We start from the raw sequence: 21,126 nt of genomic DNA on the forward strand, positions 1-21,126 counted from the left end.
TTTTAAATAGGGTTACCTTATAAATATTAATAACTCAAAAACCCAACATATATAACACATAGACTGAGTCCTACCTACTCAAGTCTACACCAATAACCAATCTTTAATCCATCTTTATACCCACCCGCAGGAGGCGGGCAGCATTTCCCAATTTAAACATGCCGCGACAAGTTGTTCACTTGTTTGGATTTTAAAACCTAACTTTTAATAATAAAATTTAAAATAAAACAAAAATGTGAAAACTGTCTTGATAGATAGACTTTTCCTAGATAGTGGCTTGATAATCTCTCAAAATCTCTCAAGAAGTAGAGCTCGAAACCTAAGCCCTCACTTGATGCGCCTGTTAGAGATGCCTGGTATGCACCTCACTAACAGACTATTAGGCCTCATGTCCATGGGCAAAATAGGATTTAAACTTCGCAGCGGATCACCCGCATGCGGATCCGCATCCCATAGGGATGCATTGACCACCCGCGGGTAGATAAATACCCGCGGATGGTCAATAAAAGGGAATTAAAAAAAAATGGAGCATGAAAAAAAATGTGACATGCTCCATTTTCGTGCGCGTCTCCCGCAGGCTTCTATTGAAGCCTATGGAAGCCGTCCGGATCCGCGGGAGACCAAAAATAAGAATAACTTACCCGCAGCGGACCGGGCAGGTCTTCTCTTCTTCACGGCCGGATCTTCTTGCTTTGGCTCGGCGGATGTGCCCGGCGCATGCGCGCGGCACGCTGCCGGCGTGCTGAGTACATCCGCCAGCCGAGGAAAGAAGATCCGGCCGTGAAGAAGAGATGACCTTCCCGGTCCGCTGCGGGTAAGTTAATTCTTATTTATTCTTCTTTGCAGCGCTCATGTCCGCGGGGCAGGAGGGACCCGCTACGTATTCTCCATGGAGAATCCGTAGCGGGCCTGATTTTCCCCGTGGACATGAGGCCTTAGTGTCTAAGAGCTGTCTAAATGATAGGGTTTAGAAACTCTATTTCTATTATCTAGCTGCTCATTTCTTATTTCTAGTTCTATCGGTCTATCAAGATCGTCAGTATAGCCAATCTAGAAATTCCCTAGAAATGCGAGATCAATAGCAGCAAAGAAAAAATAAAATAAATTAAATGAGAGAGGAGCAAAACCACACAGCCTTGATGGTAGGCTGGTGGCATCTATGCAATGACAAGTTGGGAGCTAAACAAGAGGGCGGGCGGGAGGGAAGCCCCTGTCCTGTCAGCACCTCCTTATATCAGCTCTCACTTTCTCTCACCAATCACTCCCACCAATATGATCTTGTTGCTCGGACCCGAGCTTCACAGAAGGATCCCTCAGGCTTCTTCCCGACATTTTCTTCAGACTAATAACCATCCATCCTAGGGCTCTAACATTTCACCGGCAACCTGCTGCTGACAGCTGACCCTGTAGTGAACTCAAAAAACATCTATTAAATACCTACCGAATAAGCCAATATTCTAATAATTAATGCCCAAAAGACCTTTTAAAACCATTTCCGCTCAGATTCCATGAGGCCCCAGTCCCTAATTGGCCTTCGGCCATACATTCAGGATGGATTGGAGAGGGTAGAGTCTGGCGCCGGGATGGCCGATCAGCAGCGAGTTGCAGTAATCGAACCAAGAGTGGATGAGAGCAACAGTGAGCGTTTTTAGTGTGCCTACAGTGAGAAAGAGAGGGGGATTCTTACAATTTTCTTGAAGAGCGGGTGGCATGTCCAGGCAAGAGATTGGATGTAGGGGGTAAAGGAGAGATTGGAGTTGAATATAACCCCAAGGCAGCGGGTGTGTTGTCTAGGAGTTATGGTGGCGCCATACACTGAGATGGAGATGTCAGGATGAGGTCGGTTAGTGGAGGGCGGAAACACCAGTAGGTCAGTTTTTGAGAGGTTCAGTTTTAGGTAGAGAGAGAACATAGTGTTAGAGACAGCGGACAGACAGTCAGTGGTGTTCTGGAGGAATGTTGCTATGATGTCACGGGCGGAGGTGTATAACTGTGTGTTGTCAGCATAGAGATGGTACTGAAAGCCAAATCTCCTGATGGTTTGTCCAATAGGGGCTGTGTGGATGGAGAAGAGGAGGGGGACGAGGACCAAGCCCTGGGGGACCCCAACAGCAAGGGGAAAAGGGAAAGGGGTGGAGGACTGAGTCCTGGGGGACCCCAACAGCAAGGAGAAGAGTGGGCCGAGGACTGAGCCCTGGGGGACCAAAATAGCAAGGGGGAGAGGAGGGGGCCAAAGGCCGAACCCTGGGGGACCCCAACAGCTAGGGGAGGAGGATGGGAGGTGGAGCCAGATTTGGCCGTCAGGAGGTCATTTGACACTTTAGTCAGGGCGGTTTTTGTTGAGTGCATGGGGCAGAAGACGGACTGTAGGGGATGAAGAAGAGAGTTTTTTGAGAGATAGCTTATAAGTCAGGAGTAAACCAGGTGTTCTAGTAGTTTGGAGATGAAGGGTATGTTGGAGATGGGTCGGTAGTTGGTGGTATCGGTTGAATCAAGAGTCGGTTTCTTTAGCAGTGGGGACAGGGGCGTAACTATAGAGGATGCAGGGGATGCGGTTGCACCCGGGCGCAGGAGCCTTGGGGGGGCCATAAGGCCTCTCTTCTCCATATAGGGACCCCAGTACTATGAATAAAGCATTATAGTTGGTGGCCCAGTTTCAGGTTTTGCATTGGGGCCCAGGAGCTTCAAGTTATGTCTCTGAGTGGGGATATGATAGCGTGTTTAAATGAGGAGGGGAAGATGCCAGAGGTCAGAGAAAGATTGAATATAGTGGTGAGTGGGAGATGATGATTTCTGGAAGTATTCCTGAACCCTGCAGGGATTACATTACAGAATCATGCCTGTATATAATGCAGCGCCGCCTGAGGGCCCGTAGATCTCCAGCATCCAATACTGACCGTCCACCTTGTCTCTTGTCCACATGACTTTCTCCAAATTCTTTGAACCTTCTGATGATGATATGCACTGTAAATGGGGGATATTCAAAGTCTTTGTAATTTTATTTTGAACATTTTTCTGACATTCTTCCACAATTTTTAGAGCAGTTTTTCACAGATTGGCGACCTCTAACCATCTCTGCTTCCCAGAGACTCAGCCTCTCTAACATGCAAATTGGTAGAAAATTGACCCTCCAGCTGTTCTTCATTAGTACCACTTACTTTTCCAGCCTTCTGTTATTCCTAGCCCAACTTTTGTGAGATGTGTTGCTGCCATCAATTTCTAAATGAGTTCATTTTTTAAAAATAAAATGGAAAATGTCCCCCCCCTCTGATATGTTCTATCCTCTACTGGGAAGACAATATGGTTAGATGAGATCTCCAGATCCTTGTATTCTATTTTACACTGTTTTGGAATTGTGGTTGTCCTCTGGGCTCCATAAGCAGATCCATCATCAGCCAGCTTGCTTATGGTTTCACATTTTCAAAAATGCCAAACGCTTCATGATGGGAAGCGGTCGCCATTACTGCTCACCAGGCCCTCCACCTTCAGAGTGACTACACCAGATTTCCATGGCAGGCGCCGTCACCCTCCGGACATGTTGGTTATCAGGGAAATAATTTTGAATTGGAGTATCCCTTTAAAAATAAATACATAAATCTTGCTATTTGTATAGTGCCAAATTATTCCACAGTGCTTTCAAGTAATTTATTACCCCCCCACCAAGCTGGGTACTCACTTTACTGCGCTCAGAAGGATGGAGGGCTAAGGCCGCCTGCAGACAGGCGGGTCGGATCCGGCTGCGAGGATTCTCGCCGCGGGACCCAACCCGAGCGCCTGCAGAGAGCAGCGCGTACTCACCCGCGGCTCCCGCCATTTGATGTGCCGGCTTTCCAGGCAGCCGGCGCATGCACAGACCGGAGTCGACGGCCGGGCAGTGACGTTTCTGTGCGGGGCTCGCAGAAATAGTGCATGCTGCGGTTAGTTTGATGTGCGCAATTTTGTGTGGAGAAACCACGGCCGTCTGCCTAGGATTGCGTTTGCTAACGCAATCCTATGGCAGCTTCCAAGGGTGGAAATTCCACGGTAAATCCCACCGCTGAATTTCCGCCCGCAAGTCAGCCTTGAGCCAGTTGCCCGATCCATGTGGGGATTGAACTTACAACCCTCAGGTCATGAGCAAGAGCTTGGGACTCCCTTCTGCTGCCTTAACACTCTGCACCAAATCTTATTGAACTCTCTGGGGGACAAAAATCAATTTGCACCAGTTTTTTGGCATAGAAACGTCACAAACCACGGGATCCTCTGTGAAAACGTCCTAGTTTTATCACTCGTTAGTGGGCGCAGTTTACCGTGAGGGGCATGGCTAACATCATTCGGACAGATTTAGTATTAATGCCAGGTAATTTCAGGTGTACATTTTATTTCTGACATAAGCAGGCCACAGTGACAGGTTTGACATTTTCATGATGATGTGCCCACTGGGTGTCACTGTGGAGCTGCTTCATCACACACTGCAGCATCTTTTCCTAATTTAGTCATGTGAGGGTGTATCCACCCTGCTGGCAGGAAAACTACAACTCCCGACATGCAAGACTGAGGCCTATAGCTTGTCTATTGAGCAGCTTCAGGCGTCTTACGCCAGAAGGACGTAGCGTCACTATAGTAGCAAACGTAAGGACTACATTTCCCGGCAAGCGGTTGTATAGCCGTCACGTTGGCGCATGCGTACAACCGAAACGGTTACCATGCGGCTTCAACGGCGAGCGCGAGCCCAACCAAGCTTGCGCAGCCTAGCCCTTCTTGCCCCGCCCTCTGTAAGCGGATTGGCGAAGACGTCGCGGCTGCTGTTGCTATTGGTCGGTCCGGCCGTGCTGTCTGGTTAGTGTGCGCTCAGGAGGCGGCTCTGCTCTTTCTTTCTCCAGAAGCTTCTTCTTCCCGTTGCGGCTTCGCTTTCAGCTCTCAGCCGCCGCCAGGATGATGGGCCGCCCGGTGCTCGTGTTGAGTGAGTATCCGCCAGGTCGGGAGCAGAGCTTCCTGTAGACGGAGCGGAGGCCCCGAGAGTGCAGATGCGGCCAGTCATAGTCCGGGCCCCTGAGGGCCACAGCTGCTCTGTGTGCCTCCCAATAGTAATTAGTGCCATTATTATAGCCTACAGTTATGTAAATGAGGCAGCATATTAATTAAGGTCACTTGGTCGTATATAACGCACAGTTATGGCGCAAATACGGAGGAGCGCCGGGCCGCTTGTATCCAGAGTCGTGACTTCTGGAAGCATTTATGTTGTTGCCTAGCAACCGGTGTGATGGGTGACTACCTGTGTGTTCGCCCGCGGTGCCGTGCGAGGATGGCCGCCGCTGCTGGAGCGCTAGCCTTGTAGCGAGGTAACGTTTTCCCCGGTCTCTCTGGCGGTTTCCACGCGTTCGCATGGCATAATATGGTGCGTGCTTCCGTGCGGATCTTGCCTCTATAATCGCACCAGTCGTCCGTGGATCGGCCATGTTTGTCTGCTGACTATTGCGCTGCGCCGTGCGAACTTGATGCTGGTTAATGGGTAAAAATTTCCACCATGGATTTTGTCCGGATCTGCGGTAAGACGTTAGGTGGCGCCAAAATCTGCCATGTAAACCTCCTAAATCTCTGCTTGCTGTCAATGAGTGGAAACCTTTAGTAGCTGAAATCGTGTTGTGACTCCCAGGGATCATCCAGCAGAAATATTATCTGCATACGCAGAACGCCTCCCCCGATCCTATCTGGTGGTCCGACCGCTGGGATCGGGGGTGCAGAGCGCCCCGCAGTGAATGGAGGTTGGTCCGCTGCCCACATTCTATTCGTTTCAATGGGAGTGGAGTGAAACTAGTGTAGTGAGGCTGTGCCAGCAGACGGGCGCATCGCTTCTTTCCTTCAGAGACGCTCTGCCCCCCCCCCCCCCGTTCTCCTAAACAGTAAGCCTGCCAGCGGTCGGACCTCCGCGATCAGATAGTCATACCCTGTCCTATGGGTGTCACCGGACAGCCCCTCTAAGGGTGCGTTCACATGTAGCACAGTTAGTGCGGATGTTCTGCGGTGGAATATGTTCACACATCAGACGCGACGAATTATGTTTGAAACACGGGACAATCTGAGGCGTTTTGGCGCAGATCTGCTTGGGGAATTTGCCCTTTTCATTGGTCAACTCCATCTGCCGCATTTCGACACAGAAATTCCATTTCCGCAACAAGAAGTGACACCAGAAACGCAATTTTCAGTGGCAAAATTCTGCACACACATTTTGCTCATTGGCAGGGCAGTGTCACCAGTAGAATTACGCCAAAAACCGTGGCAAAGAGGGTCAGAATTTGTGAAGATATCATCAGGGCTCCTGTATTAGTGTATCTTGATGCCACCAGGAAGTGCTGGTGGAGTCAAAATTGACAGTGGGTGACACCCCCTGGACGTGATTGGCTGCAGAGGTGGCAGGACAGCAGGTCCTGGCAGCCCACTATGAATGTCGGCTACCTCGTCCGACGGACAGGCATGGTGCTGCAGCAGGAGAGCAGGTCCTGGCAGGGCACTATGGATGTAGGCTACAACGACCGCCACCCAGGCACGGTGCCACAGCGGAAAGTGTGTTAGGTGCTAGCAACGGCACCCCTCTCGGTGGAGAAGGGCACAGCGTGCTCAGAAGCGGAGAGCCAGCAGCGGCGTGAAGAAGCTTCATCGGTGCTTCCCCAGAAGGCCGGCACCCATCCCTGGCAGCATTATGTGAGTTAAAAATCGCAGGTGGTGTAACCATAACCCCCGTTCATACCCCAGCAGGGAGCACACAGTGCCGGCTGACTAAAGACTGCTAGCGGCGCATTGTCATGCAGGACAGGGGATCCCACAGCGCGCCGTACCCGCAACCCCCCACTTTACAGCGCGGCTAACAGTAGCGAGCACACTCCTGCTGCACACGGGAATCGCACACCAGTTCAGCATGTCCGAGTACATTAAACGACTTAATTTTACACACCGCCGGGTAACCGGGGCCACCACTGCGCCGGGGAACACACAGGGAGCGCACATCACAGACCTGTGCACCTTCCAGGACCTAGGGATCTTCCGCCAATCGGGAGCTAGGGGTTTGAGAGGGGCGTTCTTCCTGTCAAACGCCTAGCTTCCGGTGACGTCAAGATACACTAATACCCAGGGCTCCTGCACGCTGGCGGTGGCGATATCACGTGATTCATGGCCCGGTATCGCAATCCTCTGGATGAAAAGAAATCCTGGCATTCCTGTGGGGGGTTCCCCTCATCCCCGGCGTGGCTGTCACAGCTGCGGCAGGGGATCATGGTCTTCTTCCACTGAGCGCCAGCAGGCAGCCGCGACGTTTCGCCTCACAAAGCTTGACGAAGACTCGTAAGGAGTCCCATTTGGGAGAGCAGCACCACGTATGCTGTAAGTTTTCAACTTTTGACATCATTGAAAGCAATGAGCAATATCGCAAAAAGTAAGAAAATACGGCGATTTCTCTTTTTCTCCGTGCAGCATCGCAGGACTGAAAACCTCGCAAAGGAAACCATTAAAAATCATTGGTTTCACAATCGTGCGTTTTCACTCAGTCTCGCATCGCCAGATTTTTCTCGCCAGTGTTAAGGAGCCCTAAGGGAGTTGTTGGAGGTGACGACCATCAGTCGCATGCTTCCACATCGGAGTGATAGCCGTTCTGTGGAGATCTCTGCCTCCATTCGCTGCGAACAGGCGGTCGTCCGTAGATGAGCGAGAAGTCCTGAGTGGAAACGGGCCGATCAGTGACTACTGACACTTTGTGCTCCCGGGGCGACAGTTGCCCTTTATCACGCAAGTGATTACTCTGTGATTACACTCAAACACTCAGATATCTGCTGGGTTTTGTATTGAGACCCATACTAGATTTAAATTATTTTTTCGTCCGCCTGTATATACCGCTGGGCTTTCTTACAGCATTCAGCGCTGTTTCCTTTATGGTGGGATGACGCTACCGTTACCGTCGTCATGCGACGCGCCCGGCACACTGACATTTTTGTTCTTATAGCGGCACGGAATATTGGAAGTTATGAGGAGGTGTGAGCAGAGCCTCAGGTCAGGGAGGGGTTCAGCCTCTGGATATAAACAGTCTTCCCATTCACTGACAGCAAGCAGAGATCTTGTCAGCAGTGATGATGCACTGTTAGAAAGCAGCGGGACGGACTTTCCGTTCAACTCTGACCCGGCCATGTAGCACACGGTGTACAGATTATGATTGCAGCAGGCAGCAGTTTGTCAGGATCGGCTAGGTGAGGTGCATTATGGGTCGTTTCCTGATCATTAACAAAATGTTTGTGTCTCAGGTCAGAACACCAAGCGAGAGTCGGGGAGGAAGGTGCAGAGCGGAAACATAAACGCCGCGAAGGTAAGTGAACGGAGGTCGCAGCAGCTCCTCCCTTGTTAGTACCCGGTGGAGCCCCCTGACCACTCTGTTGTGTCTTCTAGACCATCGCCGACATCATCCGCACCTGCCTGGGACCCCGCGCCATGATGAAGGTGAGTGGCCTCCTCAATTGTAAGCTCTCCGCTCCAGCACTAAAGAGTCCATAGTAGTAAATCCTTCTTACTTTTCAGATGTTGCTGGACCCCATGGGAGGCATCGTGATGACCAATGACGGGAACGCCATTCTGCGAGAGGTGGGTGATTGCGAAACTACTGCCAATCGGTGTCGTCATGGGTTGTGTTCCTCCTGCTACGTAGTAAGGGGCGGTATAGTGTGCTGCGGGTGACGCTTCCCCTCTTCCTGTCTCTTCTAGATCCAGGTGCAGCACCCGGCCGCTAAGTCTATGATAGAGATCAGCCGCACGCAGGATGAGGAGGTCGGAGACGGCACCACGTCAGTCATCATCCTGGGTGAGGCTGGCACCCAGTTCTTCGGGTTGTCAAGGTGGTATTGGTAGTCTTGCCTGTTCTCACTGCCCGCTCTTCTCTCCACAGCCGGGGAAATGCTGGCAGTCGCTGAACAGTTCCTGGAGCAACAGATGCATCCGACCGTGGTGATTAGCGCCTACCGCAAGGCCTTGGACGACATGATCGCCACCCTGAAGGAGATCAGGTGACCACTTGGCAACTGCTGTTAAAGGTTCCGCCTGCTTATCGGGGGCCTGAATGACAAGTTGGTGCTGCATACCATGTGGTGTTCGGAATGGCGACCTATGTTGGGGGTGGTGGTGGTGGGGGGTGTATATATCTATATACTGTACCGTGCTGACCTCGCGCTCTCCCTTTCCATAGCTCTCCGGTGGACGCAAGTGATCGGCAGCTGATGCTGAAGATCATTAACAGTGCTGTCAACACCAAGGCCATTAAGCGCTGGGCAGACCTGGCCTGTAACATCGCCCTGGACGCAGTAAAGACTGTGGAGTTTGAGGAGAACGGCAGAAAGGAGTTTGACATAAAGAAGTATGCCAAAGTGGAGAAGGTCAGTCCTGTGGAGAGAGGTGTGAGGCCCCCGGTGCCTCGTCCAGGTTTCCAGCGATCGGCTGAGATTGCTGATCCTGACTTGCTTTTCATGTCCTCACCAGATTCCAGGCGGGATCATCGAGGACTCCTGCGTCCTGAAAGGCGTCATGGTGAACAAGGACGTCACCCACCCCAAGATGAGAAGACTAATCAAGAACCCACGCATTGTCCTGCTGGACTGCTCCTTGGAGTATAAGAAGGGCGAGAGCCAGGTACAGCATGTGGACCCCCGGCAAACATTCTGTGCTTATAGGGGCCCTGGCATGCGGTTCCATATCAGGCTGATATGTAAATGATAAGAGTTGTGGCATGATTAGATGAACAGTCTTGTCACCTGAGGCCCTAAAAGCGGTTCCCCCCCCTTGGCCTATAAAAGGCTCTTGGAGACTCATTGTGTGTAGTGACCTCTTCTTCTGCTCGTGTAGAGCTTGTTGACCACTAGACGCCTCTACAACGTAGAGAAGAGATGTCACCCCGTTACCAGAGTCTGAGAGGGGCGCATTATAGGGATGTGAGAAGCTGGATGGTCGTATCCATGTATTGTCCCCCACCTGGGCCATATGGACCGGACTGTTAGGAGGTGTTGGGACAAGTAGATGTGTGAGGGCACACAAGGTGACCGGGCTTAGGACGCCCCCTGCAGACCACCAGTAGAGAGGAGCATCTGACCAGTCTCTTAGGAGGTGCTGGGACCAGTGGATGCGGGCACACAAGGTGACTGAGCTCAGGGTGCCCCCTACAGACCACCAGTAGAGGGAACCATCTGACTAGAATGTTGGGACCAGTGGATGTGTGAGGGCACACAAGGTGACTGGGCTCAGGACCCCCGACAGACGACCAGTAGAGAGCAGCGTCTAGTCATCCGACAAGCATGAGCAGCTCCAACTGTTCCGTTGTATGCCGTCCAGAGACAGGTGGCGCTATTGTTACACTCCTGTGTCTGTTGGAACTGTTTCCAGGCTCTTGGCTTGAAGGGCATTTGGTCTCATGGCCCCCATTTCATGTACGGCCTCTGACACACCGTCGCCTGTGTTTGCTGTCATGTTATGAACAATGTAACTGGGCGCTACAGAGTAGAACCAGGTTGTCTTCAGCGATGAATTCAGGTTTAGTTTGGGCACTGACGACTGCTGTGTTTGTGTTTGGAGACCTCAGGGGTGAGCCCCTCAATCATGGCTTTGCTGTGGAGTGGCGCACTACCCACTGCTGATGTGATGATCTAGGGGGGGCCATTGCATACGACAGTCGGTCACCCCTAGTAGTGGTACGATATGTTCAGGACCTCCTGCAGTCACATGTGTTCCTCTCATGGCGGCTTCCAAGAGGCAGCAGGATAATGCTCGGCCGCGCACACAAGGGGGTCACAGGAAGCCCCCACAACATTGTCACACTTCCGTGGCTGCCCGGTCAGCAGATTTATGTCCAATAGAACATATATGAGACCATCTGGGATGCCAACTCCCACAGACTACGAGTTTACACGATCTGGAGGCTGAGTTACAGTTCAGTTATGCCCACCCGTATCACATCTCGTATCCTGACTAGAGGCGGTACAACAGGGTACTAGAACCCCTATACCCGTCTGTATCACGTCTCGTGCAGTCGTTTGGCCAACTGCTGTCCTGTGTAAAAGGGCCTTTGCTTATATCAACTAACAATCACACAGAAAAAGTTTCCTTCCACTCCGACAACTTCTCAGGCTGGTATCGGTGCTGACAATGAGTGTGTAATCTGGATGCACTAAACTCCCCCTTGTGGTGGCAGCAGGTACCTCCTGTGGCTTTGTGATACTGTGGTATTAGGTAGGTGGATCGGCTCTGAGCACTTACCATAGTGACCTCCTTTCGCTCTTGCTGCAGACCGAGATCGAGATAACCCGGGAGGAGGACTTTGCCCGAATCCTGCAGATGGAAGAAGAATACATCCAGCAGATCTGCGAGGACATCATCAGACTGAAGCCCGATCTGCTGATCACAGAGAAGGGGATATCTGGTAAGAAGAGCTGCTCCTCACCCTACGGCTGTGCTGGATAGAGAAATAGATGCTGCTGTTCCCTGGTTTCAGCTGTTAGGGGCCAGAGGAGAGGCTATAGCTGTAATGGAGTGAGTGATGGACACTTAATCACCTCGTCCCCCATTGTAGAGATTTAACTAATGATAGTCACAAGGGGGCGCTGTTAGGATCTCGTGAACTTTATAACGATGGATACAGATTGTGGGCGGATCTTTTTTTTAAGTAATGGTGTAACTCCCTCCCCTTCTTCTAGATCTCGCTCAACATTACCTAGTCAAAGCCAACATCACCGCCATCCGGAGGGTGCGCAAGACTGACAACAACAGAATAGCCAGGTAAGGCGCCAGGCTGCCAGTATAGGTGGTATGTACATAGGGGCATCATGTGATATCAGCAGCCCCCTCCTGTAGAAGAGCTCATTGCCAGGATGGTACGATGCCCATATAACAGATGGGTTCCTGTGGTGAAGTTGCTGCTGTCTGACTGAACTTCTCCCCCAGGGCCTGTGGAGCTCGTATTGCCAGCCGCACAGATGAGCTCCGGGAGGAGGACGTGGGGACGGGCGCTGGGCTCTTTGAGATCAAGAAGATCGGAGATGAGTACTTCACATTTATCACCGAATGCAAAGACCCCAAAGCCTGCACCATCATGCTGCGCGGAGCCAGTAAGGAGATCTTGGCGGTGAGTGTCGCTCTGCCCGCGGCGCGCCTCTGCGCCTCGCTCTGCCCGCGGCGCGCCTCTGCGCCTCGCTCTGCCCGCGGCGCGCCTCGCTCTGCCCGCGGCGCGCCATCTGCAGACTCTCGTCTTTTCATGTTGTAGAATGATCTACCTATAACCGGCATTGTTTTCCTCACAGGAAGTGGAGCGCAACCTCCAGGATGCCATGCAAGTTTGCCGCAATGTAATGGTTGACCCATACCTGGTGCCAGGAGGGGGTGCTACTGAGATGAGTGTAGCCCATGTCCTCACGGAGAAGTCCAAGACCATGACTGGTGTGGAGCAGTGGCCATACCGCGCTGTGGCTCAGGCCCTGGAGGTCATTCCTAGGACTCTGATTCAGAACTGCGGCGCCAGCACTATCCGGGTGCTGACATCACTGCGGGTAAGGCCAGTGCCCGCATCGGTGTCCTTTGCAGGGTGACAGTGGGGAGCTCTGGTCATCTACCTTCATTATCTGCCTACAGGCAAAACACACACAGGACGGCTGCCAGAGCTGGGGCGTGGACGGTGAGGCCGGGGTGCTGGTGGATATGAAGGACCTAGGGATCTGGGAGCCCCTAGCGGTCAAACTGCAAACCTACAAGACCGCAGTAGAGGTAAGAAGGGGGCGCTGCACCAAAGATGCATGGCAATGTGGCGTCTTCCTGTCTGGGAGTGTACCAGCTCAGTGGGCTTATGCTGTATATAAGTGATGTGTCCTCTTCCACCCGCAGACCGCCATCTTGCTACTCCGTATTGATGACATTGTGTCCGGCCACAAGAGGAAGGGAGACGATCATGGGAAGGCGGCGCCAGCAGCTCCAGAGAACCCCCAGGAGTGATCACCTCCCAGCATGGAAGCGGGACCCATGATGATGCCTCCTGGAAGTGCCACCAGCACTTGGGGAGACATTGTGAAAGATATCAGATACTTCGGAGTGTTCCTGTATTCTGCGCTCTGGCGGGAGTCCGTTGTTTTTTTGTATTTATTACTGTATGAGCGGATGGGGGCATGAAGGTAGACAGGGTAGGGGCCACACAAGTTGGCGCACTTCCTGCTCCCGAGAACAATAAAGCTTCTTCATTTCAAATTGAATGCGTCTGAGATCTGGTTTCTTTATATTCAGTACCGCCACTCATCCTGCAGGGGGTGCCAAATTCCTTTTGTGTCCCTATTCTCTGTTACAGCCATAAGAGGCAGACACGAAGGGATCTTCCCTTAGGCCACAATGACGGGATTCCTTAGTGTATCTGGGTCCGTGTGCTCCGGGGCTGGCTCACGGGAAGCACACGCACCCATTACAGCCTATGCAGCGCACTGCTGGGGTTTCATGCATATCAATGATTGGCATGAAAACCTCATCACATGTCCTGATCTTGTCTGCATGATGGAGACTTGACACATGCAAGTGCATCCGTGTGCTGGCTGTCCGTAGATCGGATGGCTGATCGTAGTTGTGCCTGAGCCTCTTGGGTGCCACGCGGCAAGTATGTCGGAGGCCGTAGTCTGATCGCTCAGCACAGCAGCCGTTCAGTGAACCGCAGCAACAAGTGATGACCTGTCGCCTGAAGAAGATGTCCAAGGAACAGTGAGCCCCTTCTGAAGGGTAGACGCCCAAGTGTGCGGCGATCAGGCTGCTACTCCTTAGCTGCGGGGGGATGGGAAGAGAACATGAAATGCAAATAAGGAAGAAGAGGAAACGCAGCAGCTGTGACGCCCCCCCCTACAAGCCCAGGAAGCTTCACTTATCATTTAGTGATTTCAACTTTTATATGTTGCCAGGAATAACTACCTGAGTAGCATCCTCCTTGTAATTGTCTGTCAGCTCTGTCCTGGGACTCTCTAGTCCTCTCCATCTGCACCTCTGGCCTACAGCAGCTCATGGACTCCCATGGTTTCCGGTACCAGCTTTATGCCAACGACACGTCTACCTCTCTGGTACCCATGGTGCCCATCGGCTGCACCCTCCTGAACCTCGGCCAGTAGACAGCTGAACTCGTCTCTCCCGCACCTCTATATTTTCTGCCCCAGAGCCAGTGTCTCCCGTGTTCACATATCTGCTGGTCTGTAGAACGGAGCTGTGCTGCAGTACCGCACACAACCACACACAGCAGAGGCGCTATTTCTGTAAATGATGGCCACTACTACAATCCTGCTGACTTCTACCCTCCTGCTGTGCGGTCTCTACTATACTGAAAAAATTTGCAATAGAGAACCGAAAAGCAGAGCAGACTACGACTACATCGGACTCATCCGCCATCGAGGCCCCACAGTCCCTCCGTGTACATCTGTGTCTACACTTGCGTCATGTAACTGAACTTGGCGGCTGGTGCCACACGTATGATGTCTGTATTCGCCACACGTATGATGTCTATCGCTTGTAATGTGATCAGCCATGACTGATCAAAAATGTCTCTCATTATGGGTAATGTAGAGGTAGTTGTCATGACAACCAGATAGCTTTCCTTTCTCAAGAAGCTGATTTGTTTGTATACTAGTTTTGATAAACCGCCCCACAAATCAGCCCGTGTGGGGGAGGGGCCGTCAGTGAGCCGTGCGGCCTCTTTAAGCTTTGCGACTCCGCCCCTTTAATTGAGGTCAGCTGATCACGGGTCACATGCCTCAGACGGAAGCGCCGGGCAGCAGTCATGTATGCGGGTGTTTGGCTGCTGCTACTGGCGGCTGGGACTCTGGGGGTCCCCGAGGACGAGGAGAGCCGCCGGGTGAGGACTGCGCGGAGACGGTCATAGTCAGACGGTATCGTGCGGGGAGACTACAACTCCCAGAATACTCCCCGCGCGGCGCTGCTTGTGGCTCGGGACTCGCTGCTCGCGTCTTATGTAGCCGGGCATGCTGGGACTTGTAGTCTTGCGGCATTTAGATGCTTGTGGAGGGATAATGCTTCTGACTGGGAGTTGTAGTTCCTGTTTTCTAAGGGGGATTTTTTTAGCTGTTGAGTATTTTCTTCAAGGGTCTGCATAATGTTTCTGGGGGCTGTCTGGTCGTGCTGGGAGTTGTAGTCCCCTCGTGTATGTTGTATCTTTTCTCTGTATAGGGGGGTGGTGATGGTTTTCCCTCTGACCTTTGCTCATCACTGCTCCCCCCCCCCCCCCAATGGTGACTCCACCCACATGCCCCATGACCAAGGAGCCTGGCGGTCGTCGGACTGCACATGTTGTTGCTGTAAGGCCGTTCGCAGCGGCGTGTTCGGTGTCCGTATTATTTACAGTTGTAGTCGGGCAGCAGAGGACGCCATTGTTTGACACCGGTGTGTTTAGGGTTTTTCCGTGCGTTAAAATCGCAGCGTGTCCCACCTGGTGCGGATCGGTAAAGTCTAGATAAGCGCGTAAAAGTGCAACAAATGCGCAGTTGTATTGTATACTCAGTACGCTGTTATGAATGTTGCCAGGAGACGGAGGGAAAAGAGACGGAATTCGGTCGTCTTGTGTGTTTTTGTTTTTTTTTAATAAGTGGGTGTGAAAAGCACAGTGAATGTAAAAATACACGTATGTGCTGAGACCGCATGCAGCGCGAACGGCGCACTTTTCACATACTGTAATTGCATACATCTATGTGAGTGAGACTTGTATAATTGAGGCCGCGTGAGATCCGCCAAGTGTCACGGAGGGGGGTTTCGCTACCCATTCTTGTCGGCTGTCGCGGGCGCCTAAGGGGGTCCCCTTCCTGACTTGTCGGCTGTCGCGGGCGCCTAAGGGGGTCCCCTTCCTGACTTGTCGGCTGTCGCGGGCGCCTAAGGGGGTCCCCTTCCTGACTTGTCGGCTGTCGCGGGCGCCTAAGGGGGTCCCCTTCCTGACTTGTCGGCTGTCGCGGGCGCCTAAGGGGGTCCCCTTCCTGACTTGTCGGCTGTCGCGGGCGCCTAAGGGGGTCCCCTTCCTGACTTGTCGGCTGTCGCGGGCGCCTAAGGGGGTCCCCTTCCTGACTTGTCGGCTGTCGCGGGCGCCTAAGGGGGTCCCCTTCCTGACGTGTCGGCTGTCGCGGGCGCCTAAGGGGGTCCCCTTCCTGACGTGTCGGCTGTCGCGGGCGCCTAAGGGGGTCCCCTTCCTGACGTGTCGGCTGTCGCGGGCGCCTAAGGGGGTCCCCTTCCTGACGTGTCGGCTGTCGCGGGCGCCTAAGGGGGTCCCCTTCCTGACGTGTCGGCTGTCGCGGGCGCCTAAGGGGGTCCCCTTCCTGACGTGTCGGCTGTCGCGGGCGCCTAAGGGGGTCCCCTTCCTGACTTGTCGGCTGTCGCGGGCGCCTAAGGGGGTCCCCTTCCTGACTTGTCGGCTGTCGCGGGCGCCTAAGGGGGTCCCCTTCCTGACTTGTCGGCTGTCGCGGGCGCCTAAGGGGGTCCCCTTCCTGACTTGTCGGCTGTCGCGGGCGCCTAAGGGGGTCCCCTTCCTGACTTTTCGGCTGTCGCGGGCGCCTAAGGGGGTCCCCTTCCTGACTTTTCGGCTGTCGCGGGCGCCTAAGGGGGTCCGCTCCCTGACTTGTCGGCTGTCGCGGGCGCCTAAGGGGGTCCGCTCCCTGACTTGTCGGCTGTCGCGGGCGCCTAAGGGGGTCCCCTCCCTGACTTGTCGGCTGTCGCGGGCGCCTAAGGGGGTCCCCTCCCTGACTTGTCGGCTGTCGCGGGCGCCTAAGGGGGTCCCCTCCCTGACTTGTCGGCTGTCGCGGGCGCCTAAGGGGGTCCCCTCCCTGACTTGTCGGCTGTCGCGGGCGCCTAAGGGGGTCCCCTCCCTGACTTGTCGGCTGTCGCGGGCGCCTAAGGGGGTCTGCTCCCGTCTCTGTGCTGCCGCTCCCCTTCCCCTTTTCTCCATCTTGCTGATAATGATGTTTTCCTCCCCACAGATCTACCTGCAGTTTAACCCCGGCTCCTCCAGCTCCGCGGTGAACCTGCTGCACACGCGGGCGGTGGGGAACGGCAGCACCATCCACTACGTGTGGAGCTCCATCGGGGCGCCGGCCGTCCTGCTCATCTACACGGAGACAGAGCACAGCCAGCTACGGCTCAACTGGACCAAACTGCTCTCGCCAGACCCCTCCGGAGCCATCGCCATTGAACCAGCGGACAGCGTGCTCTACTCCACCGCCCTCGCCTTCACCAGGGTACGCAGGGGCAGGACTATCTCACCATCGCTTTAAGACCTTTCCCACAATGCTTTTGCCTGGTTACATGTCCGGCTTTATTTTCCAGATATTTGAATATAATGATGTGAACAACACAGCAAACTTCTCTGGCGCAGCTGAGCGCTACTTCTACCCCTCCTATGACCTGTCGAACTTTATTTGGGAGAACGCCAACAACACCCTAAACTCCTCCTCCTTGTCCTTCCACCTGACCGGAGTCAATGCGACTGATCCCACGGGGAGCTTCCGAAATGGAAGCATCAGCTTCAAGGTGAGTAGGAATGGCGCTGGGTGATGTAATAGAAACTGCGCCCCTGTTGCATCACTTTACTCGCTGTTATACAGCTTTATAAGGGTTACCGGCCCTTTAAGAAAATAAGCCACCTTCACACTACTTTTGCTTTCTTACATGTTGCAACTTTTACTATCACAGGTCACTGCATACGACCGACACGGACGGGACGCCTCCTCGCCTCGGCTCCTTCACACCGCCAACTGCACCAAGCTGGAGTTCCAGATGTCGGGGGTGCAGCCTCGGGGAAACCGCTCCCGGTTCGCTTTGGAGATGTTCACGCTGGAGGAGAAATCGGGTCGCAAGAAAAAGCGGTCTGTGCGCTCCATTGATGACGAGTACACCCCGACTATATTTGAGGTACGAGGTGCTGGCAGCGGGTTTCGCTCGCCTCTTGCGCTGTGGAAAACGCGCTCGCAATTCATCTATTTGTGTTGGATTTGGCGCCCACAGTGACTTACTGCCCCCTCTGTCTTCCCCCAGGTGATAGAGCTGGTGCCCGATGCCCCCAATGCCAGCCACGCCCAGGGCTATTTCCAGTGGAAGTCAGTGGCGTATGGGTCCCAGAATGGCACCAGGTCAGACTCCCTCCCCTGTGTTGTCCACGGACTTCAGGACATGAACAGGACGCTGCCCGCCCGCAGCATCATCCAGGCCTTCTACGGGGAGCAGCTGGGCAGCCGGTACAATATGGTGGCTCTCAACGTGTCCTTCGGTATTGCGGATGGCGACTTCTACGATAAGAACAAATACCTAGTATGGTGAGTGCCGCGGTATCACCGTCCCGCCTCTGTCTCCCCCTATGTCCTCCATATTGACTGTTTCCGGTTACGTCATTGCATTAATGATGGCTTCCCGCTTGCAGGTCGGCGCTGGTTGGTTACGGCACTCCTCCTCGCGACTCTTTCTCCGTCCTGGTCATCTGCATCATGGCGGTGGCGCTGGGACTGCCGCTGGTTCTGCTGATAATGGGAACCATCCTGGTCTGGTACCTTAAAAAGACGGTCTTCACCAACTATCAGCCCATTAACTAGAGGCGGGGCCTGCCTGGACAACTCCCCCCATCGTTTGCACATACTGACGCTCACACGGCAATAACCCGGGTTTGGTGGCGCAGACTCAGGGACCTGCGAAGCTGATGGCACAATTGTAATGACTGGTCTGGTCATCTGTGGTGTTCGGCCTCATAACAGCCTCCGGGTGGTGCTCAAGAGGCCGCGGCAGAACTCCTTCCTCTCCCAGTAATCTTGCCTTCTTCCTTGTGGTCGTAACGCACACGGCCGCCTTTCACACCAGTCATTGTATCTATGACCCTAATATGCCGGTACCGCCCCTCGTTACCCATAGCAACCTTTCCAAGTCCCGCCTTAATATTCCGATTCGGTCACTTAAGCAACCAATCAGAATTTGGCTTTCACTGGAAAATGGAAGCTGAACACTGGTTGCTATGGGCAACCTGGAACCTCTTCCTCGGAAACCATCTGTAGTCATGGCGACCAATGTTCTTGACGGCAGCTTTTTGAACTCATAATCTTTATTGGATGCCACGTTGGGACTCTGCGGCGCGGCCGTGTATAGATGATCACTTAGCCCCTCCCAAATCTCGCCTTAAAGGGCCGCGGCATGTAAGTTGTTTTCCTTACTCACATCCAGAGCTGTATTCACAGTTCTGCCGGTTGCCCTTGGATACAGACCATAGCTTAGGTCACATGTCTGAAAGAGGAGGAGCTAATGGATCATCTCTAAGCTGCATTTACCATTTGAGCTCCCACAATGCACTGCTCTCGGATGACAGAAAACTTTGTACACCCTCTTCTTTACTTATAAAGGTGCTAAAAAGTGGAGTATTCCTTTAAGGCCATCGTTGGGTTAGATTTTCCTTAGAATTGACCAGTTCTTGCCACTGTTTTAATAATTTTATGTTCGTGACGTCTTCTACTCCACTCACATTCAAAGCTGCATCAATAGTTTTTGCTTTACCTTTCCCTATCCATTTGCTGGACATCTGACCACTGCCCCCTGCTGGTTGTGTCAGGACAGGACATGTTCTACTGCGGTCTACTATGGCTGGAATAGACGACTTAGCACAGTACAGTAGAAAAAAAAGATCTCCCCCATACTGTAAAGCAGTGATGCATCGTGTTGATGAATTTTCGGTGCAGCTTTGGATGTGACTGGAGCAGAGATGATGTAACTCAGGAGAAATATTCCATAAGTAAAGCAAAATGGAAACATTGTCTGCCTGTGTCACATGACTTTCAGTCTTCTGATTGGCTGGTCTGAGGCGATCTTTCCGCTTTGTTTCTTGACTACTGATGTGTTTTTTTAAATGTCATTTTTACTTGAACGTTTTTGGAGTATTTTTATGTTTTTCGCTCTTTTTTTTTTTTTTTGTAAGTTTCAATAAAAAGACAAGTTTGTAAAATTGTGCGTGTTTCCAATTTATCGCCTTCCGGTCTCCCTATCACGAAGTGCTGCTTCACTGGTAAACCGCTTTCAGGTACTTTCTATGCAGGATGGCAGTCGGGCACAAATGTTCACAGGAACGCTCCGTCGCTGCCCTGCGTGACACTGACAAGCCCGTAAACGCTCATTCGTTAGTTGGTTGGGTCGCTTTTTGCCACCAGAAAAAAAAAATCCTTTGCAGCAGTACGTTAACCGTTGTGAATGGGGATGTGCTCCTGGCCAAACCAAGATGGCGGCACTGATGCCCCCCGATGACCTGATACAGTGTGCTTGGGTAGCATGTCGGTGGTCTAAGACACTACAAACTGCTCTGACTGGCCAGTGCTGCTCATGTGACCGGTGCTGGCCAATCAATGCAGCATGTCGTATCTTAGACTACGGTTATACCACCAGTGCTCGGTGCACATCAGGTAGTCGGAGAATCGCTGCCGCCATCTTGGTTTGTCTGGGACTAAAGGGTCAATTAAAAAAAATATATAAAAAAAAGGGCATGGGGCAGCGCTGAGTAGCACTGCCTGGGCCTCCTATCGAAGAAGAAAAGCTCTGATCCTGGGCACCAGTGTACTGTAGAGCTCATGAGGAACTGGTGGCCGGGATCGGAGCACCGATATTACTCATTATCTCCAACCCCCATACAAAAAAATCCAAGTGAATGGGAGGGGCGAGCGATTGATCATCCTCCAGTCCCGTTAAATGAGCGCCACTATTGAGGAGTGGTCAGTTGAAAAGGACTCTTCCTCTTTATATATGATCAGCACCGCTTTACTCCAGTCACATCCAAAGCTGCAGCCCATGTTGTTCCCCATTTGCTAGGGAGCTGACACATTTCTTTGACAACTTTCATTCTGGGATTTGCAGTTCTAGTTAGAAGCAGCTAATTTCTTGATGCAGCTCTGGATGTGACTGGAGTATAAGAAAAGTAAAGGAATTTAATGGTTATACTTGTATTGTACAACTCTAGGAGTAAGAAGAAAAATCAAGTCCAATGCTGCAGAAAGCAAAATATTTTATTGCTCAAACTTTAAAGTAGCATCTTCTGCGCTGTAGCATAAAGTACAAGTCACCAGCCCGGGCGTGTTCACACTTTTATGCAGTTGTACTCAA

General features: G+C 52.6%; 2 protein-coding genes across 2 annotated transcripts; both read left to right on the forward strand.

Moving 5' to 3' along the window:
• The first annotated feature begins 4,788 nt into the window (after positions 1 to 4,788).
• CCT3 (chaperonin containing TCP1 subunit 3) lies at positions 4,789 to 13,235 on the forward strand. The gene is made up of 14 exons (XM_066608730.1): positions 4,789 to 4,942; positions 8,268 to 8,329; positions 8,410 to 8,460; positions 8,539 to 8,601; positions 8,722 to 8,818; positions 8,903 to 9,020; positions 9,200 to 9,386; positions 9,490 to 9,639; positions 11,287 to 11,419; positions 11,694 to 11,775; positions 11,941 to 12,121; positions 12,297 to 12,542; positions 12,625 to 12,756; positions 12,874 to 13,235. Exons 1-14 carry the CDS (start codon positions 4,915 to 4,917, stop codon positions 12,979 to 12,981), a joined length of 1,638 nt encoding a protein of 545 aa, XP_066464827.1. The 5' UTR covers positions 4,789 to 4,914; the 3' UTR covers positions 12,982 to 13,235.
• A 1,512-nt stretch (positions 13,236 to 14,747) lies between these two features.
• On the forward strand, positions 14,748 to 19,975 carry GLMP (glycosylated lysosomal membrane protein). Its single transcript, XM_066608731.1, has 6 exons — positions 14,748 to 14,863; positions 16,986 to 17,243; positions 17,332 to 17,535; positions 17,698 to 17,916; positions 18,040 to 18,317; positions 18,422 to 19,975. The coding sequence occupies exons 1-6, from the start codon at positions 14,789 to 14,791 to the stop codon at positions 18,588 to 18,590; spliced, it is 1,203 nt and encodes a 400-aa protein (XP_066464828.1). The 5' UTR covers positions 14,748 to 14,788; the 3' UTR covers positions 18,591 to 19,975.
• The last annotated feature ends 1,151 nt before the right edge of the window (positions 19,976 to 21,126 follow it).

The sequence above is a fragment of the Eleutherodactylus coqui genome, chromosome 6 (assembly GCF_035609145.1).
Source record: "Eleutherodactylus coqui strain aEleCoq1 chromosome 6, aEleCoq1.hap1, whole genome shotgun sequence".
Lineage (NCBI taxonomy): Eukaryota > Metazoa > Chordata > Amphibia > Anura > Eleutherodactylidae > Eleutherodactylus > Eleutherodactylus coqui.

Bases quoted from the DNA above. Each gene is read 5' to 3' on its own strand.
- CCT3 (XM_066608730.1), top strand. From the start codon at position 4,915: ATGATGGGCCGCCCGGTGCTCGTGTTGA. The intron at 8,330-8,409 runs GTAAGTGAACGG...TGTGTCTTCTAG, and splicing joins GAAACATAAACGCCGCGAAG to ACCATCGCCGACATCATCCG. The intron at 9,387-9,489 runs GTCAGTCCTGTG...TGTCCTCACCAG, and splicing joins AGTATGCCAAAGTGGAGAAG to ATTCCAGGCGGGATCATCGA.
- GLMP (XM_066608731.1), top strand. From the start codon at position 14,789: ATGTATGCGGGTGTTTGGCTGCTGCTACTGGCGGCTGGGACTCTGGGG. The intron at 17,536-17,697 runs GTGAGTAGGAAT...TTACTATCACAG, and splicing joins ATGGAAGCATCAGCTTCAAG to GTCACTGCATACGACCGACA. The intron at 17,917-18,039 runs GTACGAGGTGCT...GTCTTCCCCCAG, and splicing joins ACACCCCGACTATATTTGAG to GTGATAGAGCTGGTGCCCGA.